Source organism: Vigna unguiculata, chromosome 4 (genome assembly GCF_037176805.1).
Source record: "Vigna unguiculata cultivar grain cowpea cultivar isolate G323 ecotype 2 chromosome 4, ASM3717680v1, whole genome shotgun sequence".
Lineage (NCBI taxonomy): Eukaryota > Viridiplantae > Streptophyta > Magnoliopsida > Fabales > Fabaceae > Vigna > Vigna unguiculata.
In genome coordinates, this window is record NC_140795.1 from 15,954,098 (window position 1) to 15,968,839 (window position 14,742).

The 14,742-nt window shown below is 40.6% G+C and overlaps 1 protein-coding gene across 1 annotated transcript; it reads left to right on the forward strand.

The window, feature by feature from the left end:
* The first annotated feature begins 1,332 nt into the window (after positions 1–1,332).
* On the forward strand, positions 1,333–5,622 carry LOC114180387 (glycerol-3-phosphate dehydrogenase [NAD(+)]-like). Its single transcript, XM_028066693.2, has 11 exons — positions 1,333–1,701; positions 2,215–2,291; positions 2,396–2,468; positions 2,820–3,037; positions 3,130–3,237; positions 3,702–3,765; positions 3,856–3,893; positions 3,986–4,106; positions 4,179–4,233; positions 4,326–4,374; positions 5,220–5,622. The coding sequence occupies exons 1-11, from the start codon at positions 1,515–1,517 to the stop codon at positions 5,373–5,375; spliced, it is 1,146 nt and encodes a 381-aa protein (XP_027922494.1). The 5' UTR covers positions 1,333–1,514; the 3' UTR covers positions 5,376–5,622.
* The last annotated feature ends 9,120 nt before the right edge of the window (positions 5,623–14,742 follow it).

A 14,742-nucleotide genomic window follows, 5' to 3' on the forward strand; every position in this document is an offset into this window, starting at 1 on the left:
TAGAACAAAGATATTGTAATATTTCATTAGTTTGAATGTTTAAACTTTATTATTCAATTTGAACTTATCGACTATGTTCCTTGCTTTTATGAATGTTATATCTAATTATAAACAAATACCCAAATGTTAGAATTTTTACTTATCATATGTTTTATGAATTATATTTTCAAAAGGTCTAACAAATAAAATTAAGAGAATTTGAAAAATAAGTAAAAACATGAATATATAATGAATTGCATTGTAGGGGTGAAAAAGGGACTTTCAATACTATTATACAATATAAAGGATTTAAAAACCGCTAATAATTACCAGGGGTTTCAAAACTGTAGGTAAATATCAGGGGTTTTAAAATTGTCGGTAATTACTAAGAGTTTTAAAAACGATTTTAAAACCGTCGGTAATTACCAATGGTTTTAAAATTGCGAGTAAATACCATGGGTTTTAAAACCATCGGTAATTACTAAGGGTTCTACAATCACAACTAAATACTAGGGGTTTCAAATCGTCGGTAAGTACCAGGGAGTTTCAAACCATCGGTAAATACCAGGGGTTTGAAAATCATGGGTAAGTACTACTTTAATAAGGATTAGTCAAAATCGTCGGTAATCAATTAACGATATTAGTTTTTCTAGGAGAAAAACAAACCGTTGGTAACTCTCTTAGCGGGGTTAAAACCCCCGAAAATACCATAAATAACCTCTAGTAAAAATTATTTTTGTTGTTATGGTTACTCGCAGGTATATTTATTTATAATATTCATTTTTTACCCGTTGTGAATTTTATTCGCAGATATCTACATAAACAAATTTTTTTGAGTTGGTGGGAACGATTTGGAGGTGCGGTGTAGGAGATGAAAGTTATGAAAACCTTAGTTATAATCAAAGGCTAGTTGTGGCATTTTGCTTAGGTTGGGGTGCATGAAGAATAATATGGGGTGCGGGAGGAAAGCCCCCAGAAATTGTGAGGGTTTAAAATGTAAAAGGCCGTTTTAATTGGGTAATCATTGGCCCAAAATACTAGCAGGTAATTTTTATTAGTGTTATTCTGTTAAGATTTTTTTTTGTTTTTTTTGAGTTAGATTAGAAATATAAAAGATTAATTTAAATTTAAAAACAAGAAGTAAACTGAATTTAAAAAATACGGACAAATAAAAAAACAAAAATCTATTTTAGCATAAAGTAAATTAACTGGTACATGTGTTTTGAAATGGTTATTAGTGACCGGAAGGAAGTGAAGAAAATCTGGAACAGGTGTGCATGGATAGACTCAGAAAGTGGTCCCACTGTAGCAGCAACAAACACGTTGCAAACATAGATGGGATCGACAGATTTAACGTTTGAAACATAGTTTGTCACGAAATTGGTGTGCCATCTCCGCCCCCATTACCCTTTTCTTTCCCTTCTTATATTCACTCTCTTCCTCTTCCCTTTACCCTCTCTTCATCTTCACTGTTCCACTGCTTCCATAACCCTTCTGCATTACCTTCCATTCTTCTCTTTCTCTTCTTCTTCTTCATGGCTCCAGCCTTGGAAGCCCAGGTTCTGCAAGAGGAACAATCTCTGCCACACAACAACAACTTCTTTAACGGTCTCAATGATGTCACACACAGATCCAAAGTCACTGTTATTGGAAGTGGCAACTGGGGCAGTGTTGCTGCTAAGCTCATTGCCTCCAACACCCTCAGGCTTGCCTCCTTCCATGGTAATTTTTCTTACTCTTTCAGTATTCTCGTGAGACTCTTTATCGCTTTGCATGAAGTGTTCATGCGTCAAATGTCAAATCGATTTCCAAAACTACAGAAAGGGTTGATTTACTCCCTCAAGTTTCAAGGAAGTGATTTTATTGAATGTTATTGAGGTTATTGAATGAGTGCTATTTTAGACTTAAATTATGAAAGAGAATAAATGTTTGATTCTATTTTTAGTTCCCTGTTGTGGGATTTTGGTGCCGGTGTTCTAATTCAATGGAATCATGAGGACGTGACCTAATTGAAAGACAAAAGCCTAAAACAATTGAGGAACAACGTGTCTTACATTTGATGCTTTCTATGATTCGTAATGTCATGGACTAATTCAGTGCATTACTTGATTTCGTACTGGTGCATTTGTGTGGAATGTTTTGTGCTCAAATATGTGATTGGATAAGGCTTTTACTGTTGCTTGTATCCTCAAACAATATTAGAATCTTAAATTTCGAATTTTTGATGAAATTCAGATGAAGTGAGGATGTGGGTGTATGAAGAGACATTACCGAGTGGTGAGAAGCTCACAGATGTCATCAATCGAACCAATGTAAGAACTCTATTCATTTCACTTTCCTTGAATGTCCAATTTATTATTATTATTATTATGACAGTACCAAAAAGGAAATTGAACATCACTGTTTATTTTGGCAGGAAAATGTTAAATATCTCCCTGGAATCAAACTTGGCCAAAATGTTGTTGCAGATCCAGACCTTGAAAATGCAGGTATTGGTTTTGTTCGTTTATTTATTTATGAGTTTAATTCCTATGCACATTCAGTGTAAAAAAATTTACTCTGTCAACCCATTGAGAAATTTCATCATTGATATGATTGTAGTTATTGTAAAAGTCATATATCTTACCTAACCAAAATGTTTGTGATTAGATGACAATTTAATACTTCTTTACACTATCTGTGCATAAACTATTTGCTTCTTATTTTTTTTTCACCGTGATTGAGTATATAATAATCAAAACTTCACACCCAAAGAACCAAACTTTGGAATGATGAAAAGGATGCAAAACACCACAAGGATTAAAAGATTTTCACTTTTTACTTTGGGGTAAATTGAGCAGTGAGGGATTCCAACATGTTAGTATTTGTGACTCCACATCAATTTGTGGAAGGAATATGCAAAAGGCTTGTTGGGAAAATAAGGGAAGATGCTGAGGCTATTTCCCTTGTTAAAGGGATGGAGGTCAAGATGGAAGGGCCATGCATGATCTCTACTCTCATCTCCCAGCAACTGGGAATCAATTGTTCTGTTTTAATGGGTGCCAACATAGCAAATGAGGTAGTTAGAAGGAATTACAGTTTCTCTTCTTTTTCATAGTTTTCTACTCATTATATTTGGTTTTTATATAGCTATTATTAATGTTTATGCAGATAGCTGTGGAGAAGTTTAGTGAAGCAACTGTTGGATACAGGAACAACAGAGAAGTTGCTGAGAGATGGGTCCAGTTGTTCTATACTCCATATTTCATTGTGACAGCTGTGAGTACATCACATCCTTTAACAAATGATCATCAAACTTAATTCAACTGAGGAATTTGCTCTTTAAAGTAACTTGTAGCAAATACTAAGGAAATATTATGAGGCCAGATTCTTTCCTGGATTTTTTGGTGTTATCCTGTGCTGAGCATTAACAATACACTCATGTTGGTACTTTAGAAATCTTTATAATACATTTTAAAACATCAAATTCAATGCAAATAAGTGTATTTTGAAGGCACAATAGAGGAGCAGTACAAAAATACCCAGCAGAGAAGCCAAATTTGATTATTGTGGTCATGGGTAACACTGAGATATTATGCAGCCTTGAACTGAATTCTTTGATCTCATGGTTTAACATCATTTGATCTATATAGCCAACCTCACTTGATTTAAATAAGGGTTTGTTGTTGCTGTTGTTGAGATATTATTGGTGCTTACAAATTTTTTATTCTATGGGAAAACAGGCTCAAGATGTTGAAGGAGTTGAATTGTGTGGAACTTTGAAAAATGTTGTGGCCATAGCAGCAGGTTTCTTGTAGTGTATATGCACTTTGTTATTATCTCCCTTTTTTTTTCTATTTTTGTGAACAATCAAGGAATGACACACAAATGGGACAGGTTTTGTTGATGGACTGGAGATGGGAAATAATACAAAAGTAAGTTTAAAAGATTTTGTGATCAGAAGGTTACCAAAAGGACAGAAAAAGTAACTTTTGTGCCTTTGATTTGGTTTTCTACATGTGTTTAGGCTGCAATCATGAGACTTGGTCTTAGAGAAATGAAGGCATTTTCGAAGTTGTTGTTTCCATCTGTTAAGGACAGCACATTTTTTGAGAGCTGTGGAGTAGCTGATCTTATCACAACATGCTGTAAGGAAGCTAAACTAATTTCACCCTATTTTTCACTGCTTGTCTTATGAAAAACAATATTATCTATGGCAGTGGGTGGAAGAAATAGAAAAGTTGCTGAGGCATATGCAAGAAATGGAGGGAAGAGGTTGGTTTGTGTTTTTGTGTCTTTTGTCCATATTTGTAGATTGAGGGAATGAAAATGGCTGAGTGTGTTTTATGTTTCATAATTTTATGCAGGTCTTTTGATGAGCTTGAAGCAGAAATGCTACAAGGCCAGAAATTACAGGTATGTTATGATACTTGGCTTGACAAATAGTTCTATATATAGGTCCTTTTTTGGAAAACTTTTAAGAAGGAAATAATAAACAAGAAGGTAAAATGAATTGATTTGAACTTATGCATTGTAATTTCTAAAGGCCCTCTCATCTAACTTCTCTAAAAATGAGATACATGGGTTGATTTTAACTTGAGAAAGCAGTACAATAGAAAAAATTATTTTAAGGTTTAATTAGTAATTTCCTCCCTATATTTAGTCGTATGATTAACTTTAATTCCTATGTTTTTCTTTTAACTCTATTAAGTCCCGATATGTTTGCCTTTTGTTAAATTAGTGCTAATGTCGTTTAAAAGGTATTACGTGTCAAAATCAGTGTCATCTTCTACCTTAAGACTTTTTAATTTGACACATGCTATCTTTTAAATTTTGACATGTGATATATTTCAAACGTTATTAACACTAATTTAACAGAAGAGACCAAATTGACTATTTATAAAATATTGAACCTCAATTGAGTAAAAAAAATAGAGACCAAAGTTTTAGGGATCAAATTACTAATTAAGCCTTATTTTAAAATACCTTACTCTCTACTACTTAATTACTTGTAATCTCATATACAATCACAAAATGCATCATTGGATGGATATATCTACCATAACATGTTCTTCTTCATCCAAAATTGTAGACTTAAAAACAAGCAAACCCAGTTTAAATTTTGATACCATTGGAGACTTTTTGCTACCACAAAGCAAAGACACCAAACTTGTATTATAGCAGGAAAAATGTGCAACCACTAGTGGTTTTCATGTTGTTAATCTTGATATTTCTTATTGATCTAACTTTGTTGCACCAAGGGTGTCTCAACTGCGAGTGAGGTTTATGAGGTTCTAAGCCATCGTGGGTGGCTAGAGTTGTTTCCTCTCTTCTCAACAGTGCATGAGATATGCTCTGGCCTACTTCCTCCATCAGCCATAGTTGAATACAGTGAGAAGCTACCCAGGTCCTTCTAATGCAAGACAAGACATAATACTTGTATTATCAACATAATCACAGTGACATTAACCAGCATGCTTCAGCTGTATCAACTGTGTAGAGCCTTGGTGGAGCTTGTTTCCATGGTTGAGGATCTCTCAAGACCAAGAAAGTTGACTTTTACATCAAGTTCTTGTCAAGTTTTTTCTTTTTCACTGTAAACATCACACTCAACAAACTTATATAGTTTACATATACAATAAAGTAGTAATTTAAATTTCTCTATTCTTATTCGATTTTTTTTTTTCATTTAACTTGGGCTATTGATTGAGCTGTGCTTTATTCCCCAATTTGGAAATGCTGTTGGATTTAACACTAGCTGTATATGTTGAAGGACAACATTAGATTGCTCTCTTTCACTTTCTCTCATCATTTTGTCTTTTTTTTTTTTTTGATAGAGCTGCAGAAATAAAGTATTAGGAAGTCCCACAAATGTAATTATATAAAAAAAAAGTATTCCTCAAATATTAATTTGGTTAATCAAATGCAAAACATAATGGGATATATTACTAATTAAAAGTTTTTAACCATTCTACTTGAGGAAGCTTTATGTATATTAGGCAACAACATAGTGCATTTCATTTTCATAACTGGTAACAAAGAATGAAGATTGTGTCAACTCATACATAAATTCTTAAAGATTTTTCAAGAATGAGGTAGATTTTATCACAGGTCTCTATCGTAAGAGTGCATACTTATCCTATCCATTTATCTCAACATATTTCCATTAATCCTAACTATGGTTAGATCTTATTACAATTGGACACCAAAACAAATCTTCGACTCGACTTTGATACTAGAGTTATAAATTTTTTTTGTTGGGATAAACAATTGAAAAGATTGACCATCTCTGAAGTTTGAGTTGGTTATACAAGAAACGAACATCACTTTTAACATAAAATTTAAAACTTAATGTTTAAGAGCATTTTTTTTCATATACTAAATTTTTTTCATTTTTGCTCAATACGAAATTTTCTATTCATACTTGAACTTTCAAATCGTAATATATTATAAGTGTAAACAAGAAGAAATTATGTTTTCTTGATTCATTGGTGCCAAACATTATAAAGTATTAATGAGAAAACAAAGGGAACAGTAAAAAGAATCAACAACAGGGTTATCAAGGTTGTAAAGTGTAACGTCCCATTTAACTAATAAGCGTAATTAAATGAAACGCCATACACAAATAGTACAACAGCGCAGTCCTGGGGTCCTCAACACAACCCCTACAAAGTTGGGCACACCACGATGCCAACAGAAAACCAGTTGAAAAGTCTAATAGATGAAGGTAGAGTAGTAAAGCATAAAGCAATACATGGGCCATAGCCCTAAAGAAATTAAAGTCCAGTCCAAGTGGACTATACAACGGAACCGTCACCTCTCTGTTGCCCACGAGTGTTCCTCGCATCTTCTCACATCAACAAGTTGATGATCATTGCAAAAGAAAGTACCACACAACAATAAAAGTAGGGTAAGCTAGAGCACAAAAGATTTCATCCATACAATCAGATATATTTTCGCAATCCCATATACACATATCAACCAAGCATGTTATGACTTCTCAGACAATACACTAAGACATGACTCGACTCATCCGGATACATATAACCTAGTCGGATTCAGCGAATGCTTGCACTTGTGGTGGATACCTTTGCTCACCCCCGAGCTATGTATTACAAGTGTTACAATGAATCAATTCCCTCTCGCAAAAGGTTAGCCCTTAGTGAGTTTCAGGCCTCCTGCTACTCTCACCACAGGAGTTAGTCCGCTCTAAGTGAGACTAACTGAATCCTTAGAGTGTCAGGATGCAATCCTTATCTTGAATCCTTACCAAGTTATATAGATGGGGCACCACCATGGACACCCACTAACAGGGGCCATGAAATTACGTCTCGACCACTGGAGCACGACTCGGAAATCCCACCTAGGGATTTCCAAGGAATTACGCACTGACACAGACCAAGCATACCAGACCAATCGATAAATATTTATTACACATACATATATACATCACATACCATCTCTTGATAATTCACCCTTTTTCATTTCTTTCTCGGTGGTTCCATACTCAACCATTTCTCTCAAACCATAGTTATGGGACTTCAGTTCATGCCAATACCATGCCACTTTAACACCAACCATCTCATTTAGTTTACATGCCAAGTTTATACCATACCCATCATTCACCATCCATGAATCATAACACTCATACATAGTAGTTTATTATATATTTTTCATCATAGCAATCATACCCAAGCAAGTACCACTCATCCAAGAGCAATAAACAACCAAACAGCACACTGCCTCGCCCAACTCCTCGCTCAGGCTGAAGGGTCTTTGCTCAGCCGAGCCCCCTTTGCTTAGACGAGGGCTTGAAAAAGGGAACAGTAGCTTTGCACGGGATCTCGCTTAGACGAGACCCCTCTCGCTTGGGCGAGACACTCGCTCGCTCAAAAAAGACGTGGGTCGCCTGAGCGACCGCTCGCGTGAAGCAGCTTGGGCGAGCCTCTGTTGATCTCGCCTAGGCGAGACATGCTCGCTTGAACAAGAAAACCAGTGCTCACCACTGTTCTCTCGTGCACAAACACACAACAAGTCACCAACAGTTCAATAATGCTATTCACAGGTTCACATAAACACACCAAGCATATTAAAATGATATAGTAGTAGCACAAGCAGAGCAATCACGATAAAAGGGTAAACCCTAATTTCCCGTACCTGGAAAACAAGCTAGCAATGGGTCCTTGGGTACGAACAGGGGAACACAGCAACTCTTAGGGTAGATTAGCGAGCTGGAAACAAGGAACAAAAGGGTGTTTAGTATCGGAGCTCTAACACTACCCACGGAAATAGGGCCAGAGACTAAAAGTTAGGGGTTGGGAATACTTACATGAGCTAAGAACGGGGTCAAGCTAAACGCGAACTGAATGTACTGTGGAACCCTAACAGAGAAGACGGTTGTGACTCTAAGCACCAAGGAAGCAGAAATCTGAAAGTGTGGAATGAGTCAATTAGGTCAGACTTGGGTGGCTTTATCCTTTGGGTCAGCCCTTAGGCCCAATAGCTTAAAGGCAACCCTTAAAACTTTAGGGCAGAAAATTGGGCCTTACATTCTCCCCAGTAAGAAAAATTTTTGTCATCGAAAATGAAAACTTACCAGGTAAAAAGATGCGGGTGTGATTTCCTCATGTCCTCCTCTAACTCCCAAGTCGAGTCACATGTCCTCTAGTCCCAGATGACTTTGACAAGGCTGACTGCTTTCCCTCGACGTTCCTCCACTTTGCTATCTTCTAAAGCGATGGGTGGCACTTCCACAGTAAGATCCTCTCTGGTCTGTATATCTTCGGCTTCCAACACATGAGCCGGATCGAACACATACTTCCTCAACTGTGACACATGAAACACTGGATGAAGGTTTGACAACTGAGGGGGTAAAGCTATCTCATAAGCCACCGGCCCAATCCTTCTCGTGATCTGATAGGGGCCAAGGAACTTAGGAGAGAGCTTCCTTGAGCGGAGAGCCCTTCCCATACCAGTGGTTTGGGTCACCCTTAAGAACACATGATCGCCGATCGCGAACTCTAAGGGTCTCCTCCTGCGGTCTGCATAAGCCTTCTGCCTACTCTAGGAGGCCTGCATCCTATCTCTCACCATCCTGACTTTCTCAATTGTCTGCTCTAGCAACTCCGGTCCCATAAGTACTGCTTCCCCATCCTGATACCAACATAGGGGAGTCCTACACTTCCTACCATAAAGAGCCTCATATGGCGCCATTCCAATGCTCGCATGAAAGCTGTTGTTGTAGGTAAACTCGATCAATGGTAACACCTCATCCCAAGCTCCTAGGTGATCCAATATACATGTCCGTAATAAGTCCTCAAGTGACTGGATGGTCCTCTCGAATTGGCCATCAGTCTGTGGATGGTAGGCTGAGCTCATAACCAACTTGGTTCCCAAAGCATCTTGTAAAGTTTTCCAAAACCATGACATAAACCGGGGATCCCTGTCTGATACTATGCTCGAAGGTACTCCATGCAGTCTTACAATTTCCTTGATGTACAGTTGAGCCAACTTAGCCATGGACATCCTCAAGTTCATCCCCGAGAAGTGAGCACTCTTAGTCAATCGGTCCACTATAACCCAGATGGTATCATGCCCTCTAAAAGTTTGTGGCAAGTGGGTCACAAAATCCATGAAGATGTTGTCCCATTTCTACACTGGTATCTTCAAAGGCTGTAGAATCTTGCCAGGTCTTTGATGTTCCACCTTTGCCTTCTGACAGGTTAAACAAGCGGATACAAATTGTGCAACATCTTTCTTCATTCCCTGCCACCAGAAAGTTTCCTTAAGATCCTGGTACATCTTAGTCATGCTAGGATGTAGACTAAGACGACTCTTATGCCCCTCCTCAAGGATCAACTGTTTTACCTCAGCATCATCAGGTATACATACTCTGCCCTAGAACCTCAGTATGTCATCATCACCTAGAGCAAAGTTCCTAGCCTCGTCTGACCCAAGTTGTTCTTTGACTCTGTTCAGACTGGCATCCAACAACTGCCTCTCTTTAACCGAGGTCAAGAAGTCACTAGATATGGTTAGGTTACTACACCTAATGGACTCATACCCCAACTCCACCTGCAGCTTCATGTGCCTGAACTTCTCCAGTAGTTCCACCTTCTTGATCATAAGGTGTGCAGCATGTACGGTCTTCCTACTCAAGGCATCAGCCACTACATTTGCCTTCCCCGGATGACATAGCAGTTCAAAATCGTAGTCCTTCAGGAATTCCATCCATCTTTTCTGCCTCATGTTTAGTTCCTTCTGATCAAACAGATACTTGAGACTCTTATGATCGTTGAACACCCAAAACTGGGCACTACAGAGGTAGTGCCTCCAGATCTTCAAAGCAAACACTATGGCTGCCAATTCTAGGTCATGAGTGGGGTAGTTACGCTCATGCACCTTAAGTTGTCTTGAAGCATATGCCACCGCCTTCTTTTCTTGCATTAGCACGCAGCCAAGCCCCAGGTGAGAGGCATCACAATAAACATCAAAGGGTTTTCCAACATCAGGAATCACCAATATAGGAGCACTGGTCAACCTTCTCTTTAGCTCCTGAAAGCTCTCCTCGCACTTGTCCGTCCAAGTGAAAGCTTGGTCCTTCCGAGTAAGCAGTGTCAGAGGCGCCACTATCTTGGAGAATCCCTCTATAAATCTCCTATAGTAGCCCGCTAAACCCACAAAGCTCTTGATCTCTGTGGCTGACTTCAGACTCTCCCATTGTACCATCTCCTCGACCTTGGCTGGGTCCACTGCAATCCCCTGAGCGGATATCACATGGCCCAGAAATTGTACCTTGTCCATCCAAAATTCACACTTAGACAACTTGGCATACAACTGCTTCTCCCTCAAAACACCAAGCACCAATCTCAAATGTTCTGCATGCTCCTCCCGAGTCCTGGAATAGACGAGGATATCGTCTATGAAGACTACGACAAACTTATCCAAGAATGGCCGGAAGATTCTGTTCATGTAATCCATAAACACCGCCAGAGCGTTGGTTACACCAAAAGGCATAACCACATACTCGTAATGGCCATATCTGGATCTGAAGGTCATCTTCTGTACATGATTAGCCTTCACTAAGATCTGATGGTAACCCGATCGCAGATCTATCTTCAAGAACACTGACGACCCATGCAACTGATCCATCAAGTCATTAATCCTTGGGAGCGGATACTTATTCTTGATCATCATCTTGTTCAGTTGCCTGTAGTCCACACACAAGCGTGAGCTCCCATCCTTTTTCTTCACCAACAACACTGGTGCTCCCCAAGGTGAAGTGCTGGGTCGGATGAACTGCTTCTCTATCAGCTCCTCTATCTATTTCTTGAGTTCCACTAACTCTTACGGAGCCATGCGATAGGGGGCTATCGACATCGGGTCTGTTCTTGGTACCAGATCAACAGAGAACTCCGCCTCTCTACTAGGAGGCAACCTTGGTACCTCATTCAGGAATACGTCTTCAAACTCATGCACCACAGGTATGACCGATGTTCCCTCCTTCTCCCCTACCTCCATACGGGCGAAGATTATGAAGCATCGTGCGCCACTCTGATTCTCCTTCACCACTCCCTGAGGAGATACCAACTCAGGCTCCTCTGAGTCGGAAAACAACAATCTTTTCTCCTGGCAATCTATAAGAATGCGATTGGCAGAGAGTCAATTCATCCCTAAGATTACCTCCAATTCTTGTAGAGGTAGGCAGATTAGATTCACCTTGTACCTACGTCCCTCTACCTCCATCGGACACCTAGCACATAAGGACGATGTCCTGACCAAACCCGACGCCGGAGTAGATACCACTAGCTCACACTATAGCTCACACACCGGCAGACCCAGACGTTTCACGCAAGCATCTGACACAAATGAGTGTGTCACTCTAGAATCATACAATACACAATAAGACATATCAGCTATCATGTAACTACCCATAACCAGGTTACTTGAGCCAGTCGCCTCTGCTCCTGTCATAGCATACAGCCTGCCTATCGCCTGAGGCCTGTTGCCTCTGTCCCTCCGCTGATGCTGGTGAGGGGTCTGAACTGGAAGCCGTGTCACTGCCCTAGCAAGGTTGAGGCAATCCTTCCCAAAGTGGCCTTCCTTGCCACAGTTGTTGCACCGGCAGTAACCCTCCATACGCGGGCAGGCGTTCCTCAAGTGAGGGCCTCCACAGATATAGCACTGTACTCGGCCCTGCTGGGGAGGGAAACTCCTAGACCCTTGTGGCTTATGATGGGGTCTATCATATGGCCTCCTCTGCTCCTCGTGCCTAGGTTTGGACCCAGATGGTCCACCAATCCTCTGAGGCTGCTGTGGCTGCTGTAGGCGCTGGCCTTCTACCTCATGTTTCATCTTCTTCATCACTCTGGCCTTCTCTACCAGAGCGGCAAAGTCCTTGATGGACAAAGGAGCCACCATCAAACGGATATCACCACGGAGACCATTCTCGAACTTTCGGCATCTTCACTCCTCATCAACTGGCAGTGTATAGAAGCGGTTGAGATGCTTGAATCTCTCAGCGTACTCTGCCACGGTCTTCCCTCCCTGGGTCAACTTGAGGAATTCCACCTCCTTGGCATACCGGATGCTGTCTGGAAAATACTCAGAGAGGAATCTCTCTCTAAAAGCATCCAATGTCACCGACTCATCTCTCTCCTTTAGGATGGATTTGGTGCTGATCCACCAATGTTGCGCCTCCCCCGTGAGCATATACACAGAGAACGCCAACCTGTTCTCCGCAGGGCACATATTTGCATCATAGATGCACTCTAGGTCATTCAGCCATTGGTCTACGACGTCAGGACTAGTCTTGCCATCAAACTTCACTCGGTGATGATTTAGGAAATCTTCCAAGCTCCACTCCCTGACTGCAGGTCATGGTTCAGGACCGAAGGCGGGTGTACCGTCCTGTTCTCCTCCAACTGGCGGAGGGCCTCTATATGCTGTCTGCGGGCATCTTCAGCAGCTACCCTAGCAACTTCCATTTGCTGCATTACCAATTGTTGCTGCTCAAGTGACGTTGCCTATCGCTGCATCGATGCCTTAGGCTGCTACATCATCGTCGTACTCTATTGGGTCATGGCAGCTACCATCGCTTCTATTGCTCGAGCGATATCGGGTGCGTTGTCCTAAGATGATTGGGAGGTCCTACGATGAGGGGCCATAGTTCACTGGCACATAGAAAATCACTTGGTTAGGCTTGATAAGACATGATTTTAACTAAACACTCAAAGAGACACAGAGAAAGCTAAGCGGATAATCCAAGCCCACAAACCTAAGGAATGACCGCTCTGATACCATAAATGTAACGTCCCGTTTAATTAATAAGCGTAATTAAATGAAACGCCACACATAAATAGTACAATAACGCAGTCCTAGGGTCCTCAACACAACCCCTACAAAGTTGGGCACACAACGATGCCAACAAAAAACTAGTTGAAAAGTCTAACAGATGAAGGTAGAGTAATAAAGCATAAAGCAATACATGGGTCATAGCCCTAAAGAAATTAAAGTCCAGTCCATGCGGACTATGCAGCAGAACTGCCACCAACTTGTTGCCCACGGGTGTTCCTAGCATCTGCTCGCATCAACAAGTTGATGATCATCGTAAAAGAGAGTACCACACAGCAGAACACACAACAATAAAAGTAGGGTAAGCTAGAGCACAAAAGATTTCATCCATACAATCAGATATATTTTCGCAATCTCATATACACATATCAACCAAGCATGTTATGACTTCTCAGACAATACACTAAGACACGACTCGACTCATCCAGATACATATAACCTGGTCGGATTCAGCGGATGCTTGCACTTGTGGTGGATACCTCTACTTACCCCCGAGCTACTTATCCCCGAGCTATGTATTACAAGTGTTACAATAAATCAATTCCCTCATGCACAAGGTTAGCCCTTAGTGAGTTTCAGGCCTCTGCAACTCTCACCACAGGAGTCAGTCCGCTCTAAGTGAGACTAACTGACTTCTTAGAGCGTCAGGATGCAATTCTTACCTTGAATCCTTACCAAGTTATATAGATGGGGCACCACCATGGACACCCACTAACAGGGGACATGGAATTACGTCTCGATCATTGGAGCACGACCCGAAAATCCCACATAGGGATTTCTAAGGAATTACGCACTGACACGGACCAAGCATACCAGACCAATCGATAAAGATTTATTACACATACATATATACATCACATACCATCGTTTAATAATTCACCCTTTTTCATTTCTTTCTCGGTGGTTCCATACTCAACCATTTCTCTCAAACCATAGTTATGGGACTTCAATTCATGCCAATACCATGCCACTTTAACACCAACCATCTCATTTAGTTTACATGCCAAGTTTATCCCATACCCATCATTCACCATCCATTAATCATAACACTCATACATAAAAATTTATTATATATTTTTCATCATAGCAATCATACTCAAGCAAGTACCAATCATCCAAGAGCAATAAACAACCAAACAACACACTACCTCGCCCAACTCCTCGCTCAGGCTGAAGGGTCTCGCTCAAGCGAGCCCCCTTCACCTAGGCGAGGGCTCGAAAAAGGGAACAGTAGCTTCGCGCGGGATCTCGCTTTGGCGAGACCCCTCTCGCTTGGGTGAGACACTCGCTCGCTCAAAAAGGACGTGGGTCGCCTGAGCGACCGCTCGCGTGAAGCAGCTTGGGTGAGCCTCTGTTGATCTCGCCTAGGCGAGACATGCTCGCTTGGGCAAGAAAACCAGTGCTCACCACTGTTCTCTCATGCACAAACAC